Genomic DNA, 22,965 nt, shown 5'->3' with positions numbered 1-22,965 from the left:
ATTTGTGGATAGGTGAGAGAAATTAGGATATGCTTAGTAATCAAAGATTCACAACATTTTACAGCATTCTTAGGCTTCTAGGTCCCAGTTTTTTAGCATCCCACACAAAGTAGTCCTATTTCCTTATTAAGGTTGATTATTTCCACATTTGGAGAATGTTTCGTTTGGCAAAGTTCATGTAGTTGATAGTTATAGAAATATCTTACTGGTCTCAATGTGATCACTTGCAGTAGTGAGTGTAGTCTTTGTGAATGGGACAGGCTACTTAGCAGTTCTCAGTGATCTGAAAAGTCAGTTGACATTTCTCTTTCTAATTGGGTCTGGCTAAATTATTTTGATTTTGTTCATTATGAATTGTGTTCTATTGGTTGTTTATTTGTTTTGCAAAAACGTCCTGAGTTTATGTCCAGACCATAGAAAAATCTTACTTTATCTGATTGCAACATGTCTTCATTAATCATTTCATTAGAATTGTTAACAGTTTCAGAAAAAATTTCAGTATATAACTACACAGGAAGATTGCTAAATAAATTTGACCACATGGAACTGATTTTATGGTCTCTTTATTGAGAAAGTAAAAAATTTCTATCTGTCGTTTGAAATCATTAGCATTCTTCATTGCTTCAGAGATACATAACATGTCTGCTGGCTTTTAAGGAGACTTTTCTAAAATATTTATCAAATTCTTTAAAAAGTCCTCTTCCTAGTTCTAGTTTAGCTATGACTATCTACCTTATAAGACATAGTAATGCTATTATCCTAAAAGCATCTATATGCAAAGACAATATTGCGAGGAATTTAGAGATATAAAAAGAGATTTAAAAAGTCTGGAATTATGTCACTGTGCCTCATGTTAAATTATGAACCTTCGGCATTTCCTTTGTGGAAGTGGCAGACTGTGGATTGCTTTGCTTGCTCTCCTGCCTTCTGCTGCTTTTTATAACCTGTGACTCTAAGACACCAGTTGATCACGAAGGGCCTCAGTCTGAGCAGTTGATACCACTTTGTTTTCCCTCTCCACATTTTATTTCTTTACTTTTCCTTCTTTTCAGGTATTCTGCTACTGTGGTTTTCTCGTCTTGTCAAAATCTCTCCTTTATTCTTAGGCACATAATTTATGATTCCTTCCTCTTTTCTGTCTCTGTTATATTTTCCCACTTATTATTCCCTCTCATTTGAGCAATAAATGACTGCAGTCTGTTAAGTATAAGAGTGCCCATGGCTTGCTAATACTGAAAGAAGGGATTCCATAAAATTTGAGGTGAAATAAAACGTAGTAATGAACCAGGGTTATCAGCGTTCGTAAAGCTTTTGAAATTTCCTGAGAAGCCCGTCTCAGTCACCACAGAAACTCCCAACTTAAACTGACTTGTGTATTATCAAGACCTTTCAGTTGTCTGTGTTGTTTGGTGATTCGATTATTTTTTCTATTTTTATTGGAATTCATCACTTTTTAACTATGTTATGATTTTCGTGGGCCTTTGTGAGTTCCTGTAGGAGGTGAACTGAACACTGAATCCGTTAGAAAATAGATCCCCAGTTCTAAACTAAATTAGAATCAAACCTTTGTGGCTGTCAGTTTGTAAGTTGCTGTTGTCTGTGTGTCATACCTATGTCTAGATTTTTTTCTTGTACTTCTTTGTTCCTGATGAAAATAAGGTTGATACGGTTTTGTTTATTTTCTCCTTCCTTCATGTCTACTTTTCTTCTGGAAACAGGAATATAAGCTGTCAGAGTAGGTAACCAACTGTCCTGAGTGGTGATGAATTAGGTGCCCTTCACATAATGGCAGCCCCTAGCTCTTGTTCATGGTGTGTTTTCCATGTGCCTGGCTCTTCGGAAATGTTATTTCTAATGCTAATTGCTGGGTTTAATTATTTTCATTTACATTTATAGGAAATGAAGGAGTAGAAGTGATAATGTAATTTGCTCAGAGTCACAGAGCTACTGATTTAAATTCAGATTTCTTTGCTCCAGCAACCACAGATTTTCTCATACTTGGGCTAAACTGATGGAATTATGGGATGAGAACTGAAATTTGACTCATCAATTTGTGTAAAAATAATATAAAATACTTAAGCATGTTGTAAGCGGAGTAAAAAAATCAGGCAGCTTATTATCACTGATGGGGTGAAAGGCAGTTAAAACTTAATGTGTTACTTCTGTATGTTTGTTTTTTGGACTATCATGTGTCCTTCCTGAATTTTATCCTTTGACCTCTAAATTTAGAGATACAGGGCTGTTGATCCCAGCTTATCTGTAATCTCAGTAGTAATCAGTGAGTGAGATTTCCATTTAAATTTGATCTTTTTGCTAGAGCAAAGGTCCTTAATACAATCAAGTCAAAATTGATTCTGGAAAGGGCGAGAAACTAAATCTAAAAACTGTCTTTTTCAGATTAGTCTGATTCTATTCCTTTGCCTCTCCTTCTTGTGATCACAAATCATGCCACTTTAAATGTTGAAAAAAGTTTTTTTGACTCTTTAATTCATTGTCCTATAAACCTGCTTCTACCCGTTTCTCTTCTTGTCTTTCCAGTTTCTTTTCTTGTCTGTCTTTTTTTTTTTTTTTTTTTTGACAGATAGAGTTAGATAGTGAGAGAGACAGAGAGAAAGGTCTTCCTTCCGTTGGTTCACCCCCCAAATGGCCACTATGGCTGGAGCTATGCCAATCTGAAGCCAGGAATCAACGTGGGTGCAGGAGCCCAAGCACTTGGGCCATCCTCCACTGCCTTCCCGGGCCACAGTGGAGAGCTGGACTGGAAGAGGAGCAGCTGGGACTAGAACCTGGTGCCCATATGGGATGGTGGCACCACAGGCAGAGGATTAACCTAGTGAGCCATGGTGCCGGCCCTCCCTCCCTCTTTTTTTTTTTTTTTTTTTTTTAAGATTTATCTGAGAGGCAGAGAAGGAGGGAGGGAGGGAAGGAGGTAGAGAGAGGGAGAGGGAGAGGGAGAGGGAGAAGGAGAGGGAGAGAGAGAGGTCTTTCCTCTGCTGGTTTACTTCCCAAAGGGCTGGAGTTGGGCTGTAACCAAAGTCAGGGGCCAGGAGCTTTTTCTTGGTCTCCCATGGGTGTGCAGTTACCACAGGACTTGGGCCATCTTCTGTTGCTTTCTCAGGACATTAGCAGGGAGCTAGGTCAGAAGTGGAGCAACCGGGACACGAACCCCTTCTCAGTCACTACAGAAACTCCCAGAGTGGAGCAGCTGGGACATGACCACACACCCAGGTGGGATGCTGGTGCCACAGACACAGGTTTAACCCACTATGCCATAGAACTGGCCCTTTCCCCCAGTTTCTATGTCTGCTGCGTGCTGCCCCAGTCACTCAGGGCATAACCTAGGACCTATCCTGTCTCGTCATCCCGTTGGGAACCCCTCAGTGTACTGCCAGTTCTCCATGCTAAACGTATCACATGCTCACTGCTCACCGTCTTCACCACCACCACTCTGCTGCATGCTACCACTGGCTCTTCCAGTGACTACTGTGACAGTGTTTCTAGCTCTTTTTTTCACACAGTTCAAAGCCAATCTTGACATGGCAGACAGTCAATATTTTAAAGTTTCTCAAAGACAAGGACAAACATTTCATCCTACCCCTTCTGTGGTTTAAACCTGCTGATGACTTGACTTTGCACTTAGATAAAATCACAATCCCTTACCCTGATTGCAAACTCCTTATAAATTTGGCCCTGTCTTTCTCCCCAGTCTCATTGTATACTCTTCGTCCTTGCCTGCTATACTTCAGTCACAGTGGCTTGCTTAAACACACCAAATTTCAGGGCCTTAGGCTGAGATGTTTTTGGAGGAGGAGACAGAAGGATCTGGAAGATTCTTACTGATATCTTCACAGAGATGACTCCTTGCAACCTCTTACATCTTGGCTTAAGTATCATGTCTTTGAGAGAAAATGCTCTAACAGTGCCTCCCAGTTGTTTTGTCTTAAATTCTAAATCTTTCCACATATTTACCTTGTTCCTTCTCAGTATTTTATCTTGTTTTTATTTATTTTAAATGCAGAGTTACAGATGGAGAAAGAGAGAGAAAGAGAAAGGCAGAGAGAGAGAGAGAGAGAGAGAGGTCGGTCTTTAATTTGCTAGTTCACTCCCCAAATGGCTGCAATGGCTGGAGCTGGACCAGTCCACGTGGGTGCAGGAGCCCAAGGACTTGGAGCATCTTCTACTGCTTTCCCAGGCCATCAGCAGGGAGCTGGATGGGAATTGGAGCAGCGGGGACTAGAACCTGTTCTCCTTTGGGACCCCAGCCCTGCAGGTGGTGGCTTTAGCACAGCGCTGGTCTTCTCAGTATTTTATTTTGAAAGATTTCAGTTGTACTGCATTTTAAAAGATTTTATAGTTTATACCCAGTACCAATATTCTCCTGTCAATGTTTTGTTATATTTTATTTCTTGTCTATCCATGTGTTAATTTTGTTGTATTTCAAAGTAAATTGCCCATACCAGTACATGTCCCACTGAATACTTCAACATACATGTCACTAAATGAGTTCATTATTTGTAGAGTTTTTGTTATTTTATTGCAAAAGTTACATACAGTAATGTGAACAAATGTAAAGTCTTTAGTTGCTAATTTTGGATATGCGTACAGCTGTGTAACTCCAAAGCCCACCAAGATATTAAACATTACTGTTACCCCAAAGAGTCCTCTCTCGGCCCTCCCAAGTTCCCCAGCCCCGGCAGCAACCTGTTCTGAATTCTTATACTAAAAATTAGGTTTTCAAAATTTGAAATAAAATTTAACTACTATAAAATCATCCTCTCAAAATGTATAAATGAGTGGTTTTTTTTTTTTTTTAAATACATAGACTATGTAGTATAACCGTCGTCATTGTCTAATTCCATGACATCTTCATTATTCCCTCTCCCTGGCTCCTGACAACCACTAATTTGACTTAGCTAATGTGGATATTTCATATAAATGGAAGTATAGCTTTTGTGTCTGGTTTCTTCCACTTAGAAGTGTGGCTAAGATTCACTCTCCATGTTCTTTCTACTTTGTATCAGTGTTTCATTTCCTTTTATGACTGAAGAGTGAGTTTCCATTGTAAGGGCACATCACATTTTGTTTATTCATCTATTGATGGACATTTGGGTGTTTCCACCTCTAGGCTATTGTCTGCTGTGACCTTGTGTGTGCTTGTGTTAGTTTGAGTACCTGTGCTCTGTTATTTTGAGTATATGCCTAGGAGTAGAATTGCTGGGTTATAGGACTGTGGTGAATTTTTGAGCAACTCTGAAACTGTTTTCCATGGTGGCTAAACCATTTTATGTTCGTATCGGGAATATTTGAGGTTTTGGTTTCTTCACATCTTTGCGAACATTTCTTATTTTATTTTTTTTTGTTTGAGAGGCAAAGAGAAGAAAAGACAAAAACAGTCTGGGAGGCAGAGAGACACATAGACATAGAGAGCTCCCATCAGACTGTTAGCTCCCCAAATGCATGCACCGACTGGGGCTGGGCCAGGTTGAAGCCAGGAGCAGGGAGCACCATAACTGGTCTCCCATGTGGGTGACAGGAACCCAGCTTCATGGGCTGTCACCTGCCATGTATGCATTAACGTGTGTGCATTAACAGGAAGCCGGAATCCGCAGTGGAGTGGGGCTTGAAACCAGGCAGTGTGTCTTAATTGATGCACCGAATACCTGCCCCCCCCCTTTTTAAATTTATCCCTATGGTGTTTGTAAGGAGTAATATTTCATGAATTTAAGAAGATATGATGGAACTATATGCTATCTACAAGAAACCTACCTTAGATTTAGAGACATAAATAGGTTGAAAGTAAAAGCGTGGAAAAAGATATCCCATGCAAACAGTAACTGAAAGAGTGGTGGGGTGGCTAATACCAGGAAAAAAATAGAATTTAACTCTGAAACTGTTATAAGAGACATAGAAGAACATTACATATTAATTACATAAACATGCACCCCCCAAAAATCCTCAGAAGATAATATCAAACATTGTCAGAACTGAAGGAGAAATAGGCAGTTGCACAGCAATAGTTGAGGACATCAGTGGCACACTGTAAGTAATGGATGGGACATCTGGACAGAAGATCACTAAGAATAGGATAACACTGCCTGCAGTGCTGTGTCACAGCATTGCCTTGCTCTGCAGTGGTCCCAGGACTTGAGTTTGATATGGAACTGTTCCCTTATTTTAACAGATTGCTCTTTTCTGAAAACAGTATGTGATTCTCTGGGAGAAATGAAGTGTATTTATCTTTGCAAAAGATTATTTTATGTTCATTTGGTTATTTTATAGTAAAATTGACCATGTGTTACTTTTCTGTTTCTGGTGTTTAAGGCAATGCCCGTTATAGAGCATATATTTCAGCAAGAGATTATCCAGTGAGTGAACCCACATAGAAGTGAATACACAGCTTTCAGGGACTGAGGTGGTAGGAGGATTTCATTCAGTCCCAGTGCTTCTTGGAGTTCTCCCACGCCCTCAGACTCCTCCATATTCTGACCCCCTCCCAAAATGTATGCGCAGGTGTAGAAATGAAGTAATCACATATTCTGAAGTTCTTTCACAGTATTTATGGACCATAATTTAGCTATAATTTCTTCACTTTTCCCTTTAATTTCTGGTTTCTTGATGGAAATGGTGTGTGTGGGGGGGAAACAGAAATACTAAGCAACACTTGAGAAACTCAACAAATAGGTAATTGAAACAAACGGAATGATCTGGGGTTAGCGAATCAGTTCTTCTTGTAGGCTGTCCTGTGTTCAGTAGGCTGAGCTAGTGGAAGGTTTTAGGATTCTTTTTTTTTTTTGAAAGGCATGCTTAGGTCAGGTTGGAAAGGGCCTTGACTACTTGATTAGCTAGTTTTTTTTTTTTTTTTTTTTTTTTTTTTTTTTTTAAACAGACAGAGAGAAAGGGCTTCCTAACATTGGTTCACCCCCAAAATGGCCGCTACGGCCAGCGTGCTGTGCTGATCCGAAGCCAGGAACCAGGTGCTTCCTCCCAGTCTCCCATGCGGGTACAGGGCCCAAGCACTTGGGCCATCCTCCACTGCCTTCCCGTGCCACAGCAGAGAGCTGGACTGGAAGAGGAGCAACAGGGACAGAATCTGGCGCCCCAACCAGGATTAGAACCCAGGGTACTGGCGCCTTAGGCGGGGGATTAGCCAAGTGAGCCACGGCACTGGCCAGAAGGTTTTAGGATTCTGAGACTCAACTGTAAGAGAGACTTTAGCTGAAACTTACTGCCTTTACGCTTACCTGGGACTCAGAGAACTCAGGTTCTCTGAAAGTTGGGCTCAGTGTCTGCCCGCCTCTGATCAGGGTGTAGGGGCTGCAGGATCCTTTCTTCTCCATGCTGGCTGCTTGCCTGTGCCTGTGCGTCCCACCTTCCTTTTGGCATAATATAACATTAAAAATAAACTCACTTGTGCCATTTACTTAAGAGAGCAAATTGTTCATACTTAACCATAATTAAAATACTTGGCTAAGCCTGAAATTGTTTATTTCTTCTATTTCATGCTGCTTGGAAACTTTTTCATGTGTTGTGGATGACTCTTGTGGTTAAAGTTATTTTGAAGAAACTGTTGAAAGAAATTACAACCTACAGCTTCTCCTCAGTCTAATTTATTGCCAATCTGGTCTTTAGTAGATATATTTAATATCTAGGGGGATTTAATAAAAACTACCTAAGGAAAAGTTATGCTGAAGAAAATGTTGTTTAGAATGTTCTTTGTGAAAGCTGTTAAAGAATGAGATGTTCATTTTGCTATTTTCCTATTACTGAAGTATTGTTGTCATTTGAAGCTAGGATGATACTCTTGCCAGTGGGACTGTGTGTTCTGTGGCCTTTTTCTTCTTTCTTTCTCACCATCAATTGGATGCCTTTATTTTCTTTTATTATTTTAACATACACAGTTGACTGACACATAATTTCACAGGTTCTCTTTCCATATTTACTGTTAGATTTGCTCCTTCTGCCTTTCCATTTGTTTCTCTCATCTACTTGGTCTTGTTTTATTGTTGTTATTCTTCAGCATCTTTTCTTTTTCCTTTTTTATTCCTTTTTTTTTTTTCAGAATACTTTGCATAAGCTTTAGGCAGTAATGCAGAAATATGTTGTAGTGTGAAAAACCATTGGTTTTTGTTTGGAAACTTCCTTTCTTTTCTTGCCTGTGGCTCTAATCCATACACTGAAGTGCACTGGCTCGATCCCTGGAGCAGTGGGGGATCTAGTATCTTGTATGTTCTGGAATAAAGGCAGATAGTCCCAATAAAATCATTTTTTTCATAAGGTACAGTTGCTTTTCCCTACCAAATCAGGAATGTTATGTATTATTTATTTTAGCTTGCTTTTAAAAAAGCACTTATTTTATTTATATGAAAGAGCGACAGACAAAGAGATCTTCCATCTGAAGGTTCATTCTCCCAGTGGCTGCAGAGGTTAAGACTGAACAACACTGGGACCATGAGCTTAGAACTCCACCCAGATCTCTCACATGGGTGGCAGGGTCCCAAGTACTTGGGCCACCTTCCTCTGCTTTCCCAGGTGTGTTTAGCAGACAGCTGCTGGGAGTTGAACCAGTGCTCATATGGGATGCCAGCTTCATAGGTGGCCGTTTAACCCACTGTCCCATATGAGCGACCCTTTTAGCTTGTTTTTTCAACCAAAGTTTCAGTGAATCTTGCAGAGAACTCTGAGCACTGGTTGGTCTATCATAGTTCCATGCTAACCACCAGATGTGGGTTGCCGCCCTAGGCAGAAAGCTGAGGACAAGGCAGCTGTTGGTTACCAGTACTCCCAGCAGCTGGGGGAATGTTCGGAACCCTAGTTCCTAATTTTGTACCATTTTTCATGACTGTTCATTTCTAAGTTTCTTTAGAGTTTCACTATAATTTTTGACTCATTTATTTGTGTATTTTTAAATGACTGAAAAATTTAAATTTTTACTTTGTTAGTGATTTGTAGCTTAATTGCTTTGTGGTCAGTGGTTATAAATGTTTTCATTTAGAATCTCTCAGATTTGATGAAAAGTATGTGAGCTATCACTGCTGCCTCCCAGGGTTTACATTAGTTGGGAACTGGTATAAGGAGCCAGAGGTGGGTTACCTAGGCACTCCAACATGGGGTGGATCCCTGGCAGGAAATGTAACTGAAATAAACATAACTCAATCAGTAGTAGGACAAGTGGAGATTTCTTTTGTTCTCTGATGTGAAGCATGAATGAAGATACAACATCGACTTTGAGTATTTAAAATTATTTTTTAATCCTGAATCTAATGAGTAAAGAATCAGTTACATTCAAACTGAAACTGGAATAGTCTGTAAAACAGCCTCCTTGGGTTCTTCAAAAATATCATTGTCCCGAAGGAGCACCCCCTAATTACAAGCAAGAGCAAACATGAACAACCCCACCCCCCAAGAAAATGCCAAAAGGCAAGTCATATATTTTACATCAGTGGAATATAAAGAAGCATGACAACTGCCATGCATAATACTTGCTTTCCCTGAAATTCTAGTCCACAACTGTCACCTGCGTTTTTTTTTCTTGTGTATTTTGAATCTTTTTTTGCTGAAGTTCCATTACCCATCCTCAGAAGCTGTTCTATCTAGAGAGTTGTCCTTCTCCCTAAATATCTTTTATTTTCTTTTTCTTTAAAACTTGCTTTTAGGAAATGGAGGACTTGAGTTAATTTCTCAGCTTTTTAAAAAAGACGATCTTCCTTGCCCCCATCCAGCACATCTTCTCTTTGACCTATGAGAGATTTCTGATTAGCACTACTAAAGGAGGAATCAGATATTTCCCAAGAAATAGTTCACTTTCTCCTTCTTTTTACTCTTCCTTGTACATTAGTGACTCTATGAAATATTAGTTGAAGGAACTAGTTTAAAAAAATCACATGAAATCGTATGACTTTATGACTGTCATGTAATTAAGATGTCATTTTTGCCATCTTTTAAATGACCAGATTATGCTGCTATGTGCAGAGCAGGGTTTGCCTGAAGACTGAGGATCTTATTGTATCTTGTGCCTGTGAACATGGCAATGTCACTTGGTCAAAAGATAGTTCTTTTTGACTTGGAATCCATAACTAAATGGAAAGGTTGCTAAACTCCTAGAGTCTTCTTTATTGCCTTTCTTCTACATCCAACCATCGCTGACTGTAACTCTAAAACAAACGTCAAGTCTTGGTCTTTGTCTCAGCCAGATGCAAGTCACAGGTGTCTATTAGCTGGACCACTGCAAAGTCTTCCTCATCTGTCTCCCTGTGTTCACCCTTTCCCTTTTACAATTCATTCATTGCATAGCAACCCAAGTGAGCACAAACATATGGATTAGGCCATGACGCTTTCCTGTGACTCTTTCTAACTTGTGCTTCTGTCAGGAATATTCCTCCCTCTTTGATTTTCAGAGGGCTGTCTCTTTCTTGCTATTCACATCTCAGTTTAAATATCAGTTTTCTCAGAGAAGCCTTTTCAAGGAAAAGTAACCCTGATCACTGTCAGTAGGCCTGCTGTTTCTATTGTAGCACTTGATGTTATCTGACATTCCATATCTAACATACATGTATGTATATTTAGGTGCATGGGTATTTGTTTTCTACTAAATAGAAGAAAGGGGAACTTTGTGACTTGTTTAACTTTACATCACCCAGAGCCAGTTCAGTTTGTGTTTGGTACTTAGTATGTATTTAGTAAACATTTCTGAACTGATGAATGGAAATTTGATGGTAGAGTTAGAAAGAAGACTGCTTGCTTTGTAAGGAAAATCAGGCTGTGCTGAATGCTGGGAGACTGAGATGATATCTTACTCTGCAGTTAAGCCTTTGCTTGGAAGTAGAGTCCAGAAAAGTAGTAATAGGAGCTTTTTAGTATGTTGCAACCTAAGCTTCTGCATTTCCTTCTTTTCTCATGTAGTACTTGGTAGACTTCTGTTTGGAAGCACTAGTGTCTTCTGTTGTGCAGAAGGGAGATAAGGAATGGAAACATGTTGGAGTTGGAGTGTCAGGTGAGCTGCATTTATTTTTGGGTATGAGAGAGTAAGTTCACATAATAGCAGTAGGCATCCAATGAGAGGACCATAAAAGTGAGGAAAAAGTTTGGAACAGCAAAGGGACCTGAGTTTAGTTACACATTTTACTTTCATGTATTTGAAAGGGAGAGAGAGACAGACAGACAGACAGACATATATTGATTGATTGATTGTCATGTGATGGGCTACTCTTCCTTAGACTTGCAAAAGCCAGAACTGGGCCAGGCCAAAAGATCTCTCATGTGGGTAGCAGGGGCCCAAACACTTGAGACATCACCTGCTGTCTTCCAGGGTGTGTTAGCAGGAGACTGGATCAGAGCTGAGCAGCTGGAACTCACGCCATACTTTGATAAGGGAGTGTGGGTGTTGTAAGTAGCTCTACCACAATGCCGGCCCCTATTTATTTATTTATTTATTTAAGAAAGTAATCTCTTCCTACCAGGACGTTTGTCTCCTTGGAAAAGCCTTGAACAATTTGTGTGCTGCTCTGATTAGAGAGGTTGCTTAGTTTCAAATGTGTGTCTATTGAAGAATATAAAATTCAGTGATTGAACTCTAAACAAAAGCAAAGCACAGGTGTGAGTGTTTCCATGGATAAGAAAATTTGAGAGAAAATTAGTGGAAATTTCATGTCCAGGTTGGGTAAATGAGGGGTAGCAGTAACCGTCAACGTACCTGATTTTTTCAGAAATACCAGCTTTTGAATGAATCTTTTTCTTCCTTTTCCATTAGCCATGACTCAAGTTAACTTGACAGGCAGAGACATAAGTAAGGATGAGAGACAGGGCTGTGTACTGTTATTTAACATTATCTATGTGGAATATTTTTCTTGTTCCTCTTTAGATGTTTAGTTCTTATGTCTATATTGTGTGATGACAGCATGAAAATATGAATTTTCTATGATTTAATGACTTAATTTGGCATAAAATATTCAGTAATAAGCCTTATTGTCTTGAATTGTCATTGCTCTTCTGAAATACTTAGGACGAGTTGATGAGGAAGAAGGCCTATTTCAGCTCATGGTTTTGGAGGTTCACAGTCCAAGATCAGGTGATTATTGTCTGTGCATCCTGTGATGTGTTACTGCTGGTAGCATCCCACACTGGTGTAGAACATCCCTTAGCCAGAGAGAGTACATATCTGCCTATGTCTCTCCTTATAAAGCCACCATGATTCAATCACTGGTGCTCAAAAAACTAATCCAGTCTCAGTACTTCCAAGATGCTCACTTCTAAACACCATAATTGAATTAAGGTTCTTCTTAGTATCATTAACATCAACTGTGGGGAACAAGGTTTTAACATGAAGGTCTTTGGTGGACACCCAAACCAGTGCACAAACCTTAGAGCTCAAAGATTAAATTAAGAGTTATTGTTAGTCCTGCCAGTTTCTCTGTCCATCCTAACACTTTCATATTTGACTTGTTAGACTTTGACAGGGAATCCTGCCTACCTGGCTGCATGTGTTCACTGGTTTGATGCTGCATAGCTTCTTTTTGGGAAGACCATATTGCCTTACTATATATTGCCCTATTCTGTAATGACCTTTTCAGAACACGTAATAATGACTTGTTGGCAAGTTAATTTATGAGTTAGATTTACAAGCTAGATCCTTGTAAGCAAGAACAGTGTCCCTGTCTTGTTTTGAAACACACACAAATAATTGTATGGTCCAGAGTCTGTAGCAGATTTGTAAAATGAAATTAGTACTGAAATTAAAAAAACTGCAAATTTCCTAATACTCAGAAGGAACTGAATATGGTAGAGATATAACGCGTCTTGTGGTTTGTTGTTAATGGATAAGAAATATATTTTTAAAATTTTTACTTATTCATTTTACTTATTTGGAAACCAGAGAGAAAGACAGAAGTCTCCTGTTCACTTTCCAACTGCCTGACATAGCCAGGGCCAGACCATATCAAAACTGGAAGTTGGGAATTCCTTCTGGGTCTCCCTTTTGGATAGCAGCGCCCCACTTACTTGAGCCATCGCCTACTGCTTTCCAGGGTGCACATTAGCAGGAAACTGGATTGGGTATAGAGTTGGGGTTTGAACCTAGACACTCTGGTATGGAATGCAGGTATCCCAAGCAGCATCCTAACTGCTGTGCTAAATGCCAACCAAATGAATAGATTCTTTTTTTAAAAGTTTGCTTATTTATTTGTTTTCATCTTTTAGAAAGGGAAAGGGAGAATAGTGAGGGAGGCAGAGACAGACACAGAAGCCTTGTGTTCACTATTTCGTTCTCCAAAAGCTCATGACAGCCAGGGCAGGGCCAGGCTGAAGCCATAAGCCCTAAACTCCATCTGGGTCTCCCATATGGGTGGCAGGGGCCCAAACACTTGTATCATTATCTGCTGCCTCTCAGGATGCATTAGTAGGAAACTGTATCAGAAGTGGAGTAGCCGACACTCAAATCAAGCACTTCAGAATGGAATGCCGGCATCCCAAGGGACAGGTTGACCCACTGCTCCGTAATGCCTTCCTTGATAGGTAGTTTTTCTATTCTTAAGGTTTATTTGTTTTGAAAGTCATTATTAGAGGGTGAGAAACATAGACACACACACACACACACACACACACAAAGAGATCTTCCATTCATTGGTTTTGTCCCCAGGTGGCCACAATGGCCCCAGCTGGGCCATGCTGAAGCCAGGAGCCATGAGCTTCATCCAAGTCTCACATGTGGGGGGCAGGGTCCAAGCACTTGGGTTATCTTATTCTTTTCCCAGGCCATTAGCAGAGAGCTAGGTTGGAAGTAGAGCATCTGGGATTTGAGCCAGCACCAATATAGGATGCTGGCGCCCCAGGTGGCAGCATTACCTACTGCGCCACAAAGCCGGCCCTGATAAGTAGTTTTAGGTAGTGAATTTATAACATTTCTTTTTTTAGGAGTATGTGCCATTTATTTAAAAAAGACTCCACATTGTAAACAGATTCTCAGGCATGTCATTTTCAAATATTTACATAATGTTCTGAAAAACAGGCTAATTTTTTTTACTGACTTCAATAGAATTCCTTTATCTGACGTTCAGCCTGAGGCTGCAGCATGAGATGAGAAAAATTTTATTCCTGCCAGTCGTACTTCATGTATCTGCTCATGAAACATGCAAAGTCTTTGCCCCCAAACTATGTTTTTGTTTCTCTTTCCTCCGTTATTCTACAAAAACTCGACTTCAACTGAAGTGTTTGAGTCATTTCCTGTAGAGTTCCATGCTTCCTCACCTGTTTTGTTTCCACTGTTCCTGCCTGAAGTGCCTAAAACTCGCCCGCCTCATTCAAATGACCCTTTATATAATATCCTTCCTACTCCCCTCTCTCCTTACCTTGTTCTGATCCTTCTCTCTTGTGAGACCCCAGTGATGGAATTATTTGGGTCCTTTGTCTTCCAGGATTAAGGCTTCCAGATTAAGTATAAGAACCATATGTTGCTTTTCTTGTAATTGCACTTAACATTGCTTTTAAAATGCTCTTCCATATAAAAGTAACAAACATAACATTTAAGAAACTTTGAATTAATTATGAAACATTTAGGAAACCAGTGCTATTTTAACCAGCGGTCTAAGGTCTGTGGCGGTTGGCCCCATTCCCACTCTTCTCTAAGGATCTGGAAACTGGCGTTGAGCGCTTGAGGGGCATCACTGGCCAGAAAGAGTTCTTTAGAGGCTCACTCACCCACCCATCTTTCCCCAGAAAAGCCCGTAAAGAAATGATCTCAGACACAAGCATCTCCACCTTGTGTTCAGAAGGCCTCTACGAAGGAGACTTCGCAGCTTTTCTTAATAAATTGTTACAGTTGGCGCTTGCTGTCAAAGATCGTACTGTACAGTAATCTTAATACTCAAAACCAACAACTATTTATGATTTTACTTTATTTTACGAGACTTTAGCTGGAAATGTTTTCTGTTTTGGACTTACTTTGCATTTTCATGATACCCTGGTTACCGTAAAACAGCTTCTCCATCGGTGTGCATGAACTCTGGATTTGCTTCTCCAGCTCATAGTCTAATAGCATGTTTGATTTTTCCCAGTTCTGTTCTGTCAGTTCTTGCTGATAAAAGCTGTGAGGATTCTCTGGGACTTTCATGAAAACACTTCAAGGACCTGAAAATCACTACCTTTGAAAAAAAAAAAGAAATTTAATTGATTATGCATGTCAGCAGCAATTTGGGGGTTTCTGGTGTGTGTGTGTGTGTGTGTGTGTGTGTGTATTAGTGCTATGGGAGTTGCTTTTGTTCAGTTAATGTTGTGTACTTCCAATGTTATCGAGTACTTTTATGTTTTCATAACTTTTATTTCATTACTGGGGATTATATTTGCTGATCTAAATATCACTTTTTCTTTTAAAACGGTCATATGTATATAAGATCATCATTATATTTCCCTAAGTTTAAATAAAGAAACTTTTATTAAATTATTGTCTTCTGTGTTATTGAACATGTGGTCAGTTGTCATGTTCATACATCCAAATGATCAAAGTCTGAACTTGTGTCTAATTCTTCCCTGCTGTTAGGCTACCCTGTCATGATCAAGGCCTCAGCAGGTGGTGGTGGGAAAGGCATGCGCATCGCTTGGGATGATGAAGAGACCAGGTGAGAGGCTGTCCAAAAGATACTTTTGATGAAAATTGCAGTTACCAGAGTTTTATTGAACTGACAGGTAAACAGATAACCAGAGCATAATGGAGTCATTAGAATGCCATTCAGTTTTTACTCTTTTGAAGGTGGAAAAACTGAAAGTATGCAGAAATGTTCGTTATTTATATTTTGATCATTATTATACTGTTATAGAAAGATTTCTGCTTTTTTAAGCATTAACAAAGGATTTCTTTTTTGGTTTTATAGTATATTTTAAAAAATTACAGTCATATTTCTGTTTCTAGGCAGAAATCACTAACATTTATCTGTGTAAGTTGGAATGTAGCCTTACGATCGGAAACAACTATATATTAAAAGCAGCCGTAATTTCGTTGAGAGTTTGTTTTACCTCGATATATATGGGCTTTCCTTTGCTGATCCATAAAAGCAGTAAATTACTTTGATAATTTTATGGTGTGAAATATATATTTTTTCTTTGAGTGTGAAATTATTTTATGCCCTTCATATGCAGTGCATTTTGTTGTAAATCTAGAACACACTATTACTAGTTTCAGAAATCAAAAGTAACTTTCAAAGCTGGCGCCGCAGCTCACTAGGCTAATCCTCCGCCTAGCGGCGCCAGCACACCGGGTTCTAGTCCCGGTCAGGGCGCCGGATTCTGTCCTGGTTGCCCCTCTTCCAGGCCAGCCCTCTGCTGTGGCCAGGGAGTGCAGTGGAGGATGGCCCAGGTGCTTGGGCCCTGCACCCCATGGGAGACCAGGAAAAGCACCTGGCTCCTGGCTCCTGCCATCGGATCAGCGCGGTGCGCCGGCCGCGGTGGCCATTGGAGGGTGAACCAACGGCAAAGGAAGACCTTTCTCTCTGTCTCTCTCTCTCACTGTCCACTCTGCCTGTCAAAATAAAAAAAAAAAAAAAAGTAACTTTCAAAGTAAAAAGTTTTGGCCGGCTCCGCAGCTCACTAGGCTAATCCTCCGCCTGCGGCGCTGGTACCCTGGGTTCTAGTCCTGGTTGGGGCACTGGATTCTGTCCCGGTTGCTCCTCTACCAGTTCAGCTCTCTGCTGTGGCATGGGAAGGCAGTGGAGGATGGCCCAAGTGCTTGGGCCCTGCACCCACTTGGGAGACCAGGAGGAAGCACCTGGCTCCTGGCTTCGGATCGGTGCAGCGCTGGCTGTAGTGGCCATTGGAGGGTGAACCAAAGGAAAAAGGAAGACCTTTCTCTCTGTCTCTCTCTCTCACTGTCTAACTGTGCCTGTCAATAAATAAATAAATAAAAAATAAAGTAAAAATTTTTTCAATTTAATGCATTGATAATGTCATAATAATTAGAGAAAAGGTTGTTCAAAAAGCTGCCCAGTCCAAGCAGATTTTAAGGAACTCAGATTCATAGTCTTTATTTTCAGAGTTGCCTGCAGGGGAGATTTATATTCATGTTTCAGAGATGAGGATGATAAAAACCACTGAATTGCTCATTTTTGTTGATGCTTCTGCTCTGTCTCCCGAGAAGTAATCTGATTGTCCAAGTGGCTAATTTTTCCTTCTCTTTCCCCTTCCCTCCCTGGCTTCCTCGCCCTTCTGTTTTCTTCCCCACCCACACTCCTTCCCCACTGCTTTCTCTCTTAAATCGCCTAGGGACAGAAACCTGGATGAGTTAGTGTGAAAGTCCTCTGCAGTGTATCTGCACCTTCCTTCCTGTCCTCACTCCTTTCTGGAGGAAGAAAAATGGTTTTAAATAACCCACAGAAATTTTAGCATTCTTTGGATGCAAAGGAAAGTTCAGTAGCCATGAGTTGCTTTATTCTTCTATCCTAAGGGATGACTACCTATTTTAACATCTTTCTGAAGCTTTTTGGTGAAAGTAGCAGCTATAACTTGTCTTAGAATCTGTAGAACACTGGAAAGATGTTAAAAGGAATAATGTTTGTTGTTATTATATAGTTAATTGGAGTGAGAATTATGAAGGTTGTTGAAAGTGGACTTAAATATTTTTATAATAATGTATTATTTTATTTTCCCCATATACATTTAAATAAAATGTGTGGCATGAATGGGAAATTGGTTGTGTTTATGTTTTCTGATACCGCCTAGACTTTAGGCAGTGTGATGAGAGCAGAATCTTTTTTTTAATTTTTTTTAATTTTAATTTTAATTTTAATTTTTATTTTTTTGACAGGCAGAGTGGACAGTGAGAGAGAGAGACAGAGAGAAAGGTCTTCCTTTGCCGTTGGTTCACCCTCCAATGGCCGCCGCGGCCGGCGCGCTGCAGCCGGCGCACCGCGCTGATCCGATGGCAGGAGCCAGGAGCCAGGTGCTTTTCCTGGTCTCCCATGGGGTGCAGGGCCCAAGCACCTGAGCCATCCTCCACTGCATTCCCTGGCCACAGCAGAGAGCTGGCCTGGAAGAGGGGCAACCGGGACAGAATCCGGCGCCCCAACTGGGACTAGAACCCGGTGTGCCGGCGCCGCTAGGTGGAGGATTAGCCTAGTGAGCCGCGGCTCCGGCCGAGAGCAGAATCTTTTACATTTGAACCTATATTTGTACCAGTACCTAAAGTATTTAGCACACATGTAGTTTGATGATCAGTAAACGGGGGACTTCAGGAAGTTTGTGGCAAAATGACGTTAAAGATAAGTTTATGGGACTGGCATTGTGGATTAAATGGCCACGTATGTTGCCAGCATCCCATATGCGTGCTGGTTGGGGACCTGGCTGCTCCATTTGACATCCAGTTCCCTGCTATGCTCCTTGGAAAACAGCAGAAGATGGCCCGAGTACCTGAGATCCTGCCACCCACTGGGGAGACCCAAGTGGAGTCCCAGGCTCCTGGCTTCAACTTGGCCCAGCCCCAATCACTGTGTCCATCTGGGGAATGAACCAGCAGGTAGAAGATCTCTCTCTCTCTCTTCCCCGCCCCTCCATCTCTGTAACTCTGCCTTTCAAATAAATAAGTACACCTTTTTTCTTCACAATAAGCTTATTTTGTTGCAAAAAAATTGAAATACATGTACGGTTGTTTCATAGTAAACATTTTGCATGGCCTTTTTGAAGACTACCTATGCATGGATTTAAAATTTTTTTGTACCAAAATAAACATCTTTTAATTCCAGTTTCCCACCAACATTTTGAAGTAATGCTTGTATTTACTGAATTTACTTATAACTAAATCTATTAAGTGATGTCCTTAATATTATTTTCCTTGTGTTTTAAAATATGTTGGTGATACTTTTAAAGTCAGCACTGTTTTATTTTGGTGACTGATTTTTCCTTTTGGTGTTTTGGTTTGCATATAGAATAAAAACTCTCTGTCTTTCTCTCTCTCTTTTTTTTTTTTTTTTTTTTTTTTTTTTGACAGGCAGAGTTAGAGAGAGAGACCGAGAGAAAGGTCTTCCTTCCATTGGTTCACCCCCAAAATGGCCGCTGCGGCCAGTGCACTGTGCCAATCTGAAGCCAGGAGCCAGGTGTTTCCTCCCGGTCTCCCATGTGGGTGCAGGACCCAAGCACTTGGGCCATCCTCCACTGCCTTCCCGTGCCACAGCAGAGAGCTGGACTGGAAGAGGAGCAACCGGGACTAGAACCCGGCGCCCCAACCGGGACTAGAACCTGGGGTGCCGGCGCCACAGGCAGAGCATTAGCCTAGTGAGCCGTGGCGCCAGCCAAGAATAAAGACTCTAAATCATTACAGTAGGGCCAACTTTACTATGTTTTTTCTTTGTGAATATAATATCCCATTCAATAAAAATTTTGGTTATTTGGTGTTGTAAACAATAATTCTTTGTATGCTAATTTCCTTGTAGGATTCTGAGATCTAATTTCATTTCACCAAGTCAGAGATATAATGGAGACTAAAAAATCTAAACTTTTCATGAGAACTCAGAACTAGGGGATTTTTACAGAGTTTTGAACTTTACCTTCTAGTCACTGTTTACCTGCAATGTATCTTTCAAGCACAAAAACAAACACTTCAGATAGTTATTTCTAGTATTGCCAGATGGACTATTTGCACATTAAAGGATTGGAAGAGCTTGGTTTTAATATTATATGTTAAATGCAAGTACTTAACTTGAAGACTGAAAACCTGTTGGATATGAAAGGAATTAAATTTTGTATTCTGGGCTGGTGTTGTGGCATAGCAGGTAAAGCCACTGCTTCTGCCTCTGACACTGGCATCCCACATGGGTGCCAGTTTGTATCTCCACTGCTCCACTTTTATCCCAGCTTCCTGCTAATGGCCTGGGAAGAGCAGCCGAAGATGGCCCAGGTGCGTGGACCCCTGCCAGCCACGTGAGAGACCCAGAAGCTCCTGGCTCCTGGCTTTGGCCTGCTCAGCCATGGCCATTGTGGCTATCTGGAGTGTACCAGTGAATAGAAGATCTCTCTTTATGTCTCCCCTTCTGTGTAGCTCTGACGTTTAAGTAAATAAATAAATCATTTTAAAAAATTGCATTCTAAATAATTCAGTGAATAGAAAATAACAATTTTAGATAGTAAACTTTTGAGATTTTAGTGGATGGACCAAGTGAACTCATTGTATATGAATTTGAGTAAGCATATTTTAAAAAATGTTTTATTTGAGAGGCAGAGTTACAGAGAGAGAGGGAGAAACAGATAGATCCTCTAACTGCTGGTTAACTCCCCAAATGGGAGCAATGGCTGGAACTGGGCTGATCCGAAGCAAGGAGCTCTGAACTTCCTCCAGGTCTCCCATGTGGGTGCAGGGTCCCAAGCACTTGGGCCATCTTCTGCTGCTTTCCCAGGCCATAGCAGAGAGCTGGATCGGAAGAGGAGCAGCTGGGGCATGAACTGTCAGCCACATGGGATGCTGGTACTGCAGGTGGAGGCCTAGCCCACTACGCCACAGTGCCTGTCCCAGTAAGCATATTTAATAATGACGATGTAAGTTACAAGTCACCTGGGATTAAAATTATGAAGACACAATGAAATTTACATTTTAATTTTTTAAAGATAATTTATTTGAAAGAGAGCTGTCATCCATGCACTAGTTCACTCTAAGTGGCCACAGTAGCCATGGCTGTGCCAGGCCAAGGTCAGGAGCCAGGAACTTCATCCTCATCTCCCATGTGGGAGGCAGGGGCCTAAGTGATTGCACCGCCTTCTGCTGCCCTCCTGGGTGCATGAGCAGGGAGCTGGATCTGAAGTGGCCTGGCCGGCACTCAAAGTAGTGCATGTGGGAGGCTGGTGTCACAGGCAGCAGCTTAGCCTGCTGCGCCAGTGTGCTGGCCCTTATATTTTTATTTTTTAAAATTATGTTTCTCTGTTTTAATTGTTAATCTTGGAAGCGTTTTAAAGAAGATGAAGTTTCCGTAACCGGTGTGGGTTTGTGGGGTACAGCTGCATTTCAAGGTGTGCGTGTACAGGTGGTGAATGCTTTTGTGCCGTGTGTTCACTCCTGGTGAGTGTGCTTGGTGTCGTCGTGCTGCAGTGCTGTAGTTGCTGAGGCCCTTCTCGTTGTTTGCATCTTCTGGCTTCTGCATTTTAATTTTTTTATTAGTAGAATTAAAGTTCATGGCATTAGGGTCAAAAAAGGGTAATTATGTGTGTAAGCTCTATATGGTTGATTAGAATCTCGGATTATCAGTTAGTAAAGTAACTCCTGTTTTAACAGAAGATACAGAATCAGGGAAGTTAACTGAGTCACCCAAGGCCACAGAGCCAGGGAGTGGGAGAGTCGCAGTTAAAACAAAGTTAATTAATGTGTTTGAACATTGAGTGAGTTTTGTGTTTTGTTCAAAAGTAACTTAAATAGTTAATTGGTTTTGTTTATAATCGGTGATGTTTTGCTAGTCTTGTCTTCCTTTTTCTTTTCCAGAGATGGCTTTAGATTTTCATCTCAGGAAGCTGCTTCTAGTTTTGGTGATGATCGACTACTAATAGAAAAATTTATTGATAACCCTCGTCATATAGAAATCCAGGTTGGTACATCTTAAAATGCTTTCTAATTTTTATTAATTTGAAACAATATCATTTAATCCCATTGGAAACACCTCTCTTTTAGAATAATTGTGAATTATTATAACAATATTATTTTTTGAGTTTTTTAGAAGCCATATAAAATATTAAGTTGATATAATCGGTTATTTATTCTGCATGAAGGAATAGAATGACCTGCCTGGAGAGAATGGATAGCTGTTTGGAGCTAAAATTAGGGCCTAATCTTTTGGCTTCTAAAACAGTTGTTATTTGTGTGAACCTAATATATGTATTCAGAAATATGCATCTACTTCTTAATCCTGAAAATACATCTGTTCCTAAATACATCTGTTCTTAAAATTCAAAATTCTAGGGAAAAATAAAAACTAAGAAGCTTAAATTTTAGAGTTTCCAGCTTTAACTGATAAAGATACATTATTAAATTTGAATTTCAGATTACCAATGATTTTTGGGACATATTTCACTAAAAATTATTTTACTAAAAAATTCTTTACCTGAAATTCTTTAACTGGATATCTTGTATTTTTACTAAAAACGTGTTTGTTGTTTATTTGAAATTGAAATTGAGGTATCTTACATCTTACCTGGTAATCCCAGTTCTTTTCCCTTTTTTATAAATGGGAAAGTTCATTATGTATTATGTATTAACGCTAGACCTTTGACCCACTTCCTACAATGAAAATAAACCACAGGAGAGACATCTATATAGAAGTCATAGACTACATGTGGACTAAATGCATGAAATGTTTGCTGATCACTAAACATCTAATAACATCAACACCAACAGGTGTCTAAAATAATGCTGTGGTGGTGGCTGTCCTGTGCACAATTGATGACCGTAATGTACGTCCCCTTTACTGACACTCGTTGTCCTCATACAGCTGTGTAATTGGTTCTGTCTTACCCATTGCATCTGAAACGTAATTGGAGAATGTTTTATCTTTTTGATAAAAATGTTATGTTGAGTTTATGGAGTATAAATACAAAGTTTTTGTCTATTAACATCACCCTAAAGAATGAGAGGCACTATGTTCTCTGAGGTTTGAGGTTTGAGAGTTAGAAACTGAGAGAGGTGTTGCCTGAGGAAAGTGTTAATTGTGCACATGGTGGTGTGGCTCTGTGTTTTTTCTAATGGTATTGCTCTTACAGGTTTTAGGTGATAAACATGGGAATGCTTTGTGGCTTAATGAGAGAGAGTGCTCGATTCAGAGAAGAAACCAGAAGGTGGTGGAGGAAGCCCCAAGGTAAGAGTCTCTCCCAGCAAGCATTATAAAACAGACTGCTTTTATGCTTTGTCTGTATTTTCATTTTCTTGGATACAATCATTTTAATGTTCCTGTAGATGACATTAATGCGTGTGTTTGTAGTTAAGGCTTTGTCCCTTGATCCTTCTCAGTATATTAGGTT

General features: G+C 40.3%; 1 protein-coding gene across 9 annotated transcripts in view; it reads left to right on the top strand.

The window, feature by feature from the left end:
* Positions 1 to 22,965, top strand: part of PCCA (propionyl-CoA carboxylase subunit alpha) — a 432,698-nt gene that overhangs the window by 139,401 nt on the left and 270,332 nt on the right. For all 9 annotated transcript variants that reach the window (XR_016212709.1, XR_016212708.1, XR_016212710.1 and 6 more), the window contains 3 exons: positions 15,527 to 15,605; positions 21,437 to 21,539; positions 22,708 to 22,802. Coding sequence is in view for 6 of the 9 variants with exons in the window: in XM_070048637.2 (XP_069904738.1) it covers positions 15,527 to 15,605; positions 21,437 to 21,539; positions 22,708 to 22,802 (277 nt within the window). In the remaining 3 variants the exon portion in view is untranslated. The remainder of the gene's footprint in view (positions 1 to 15,526; positions 15,606 to 21,436; positions 21,540 to 22,707; positions 22,803 to 22,965) is intronic.

This window comes from Oryctolagus cuniculus, chromosome 9, assembly GCF_051225735.1.
Source record: "Oryctolagus cuniculus isolate XC-2025 breed Fujian yellow rabbit chromosome 9, ASM5122573v1, whole genome shotgun sequence".
In the NCBI taxonomy this organism is placed as follows: Eukaryota; Metazoa; Chordata; class Mammalia; order Lagomorpha; family Leporidae; genus Oryctolagus; species Oryctolagus cuniculus.
Note: the sequence above shows the minus strand (reverse complement) of the source record. Positions and strands in the feature narration are given on the sequence as shown.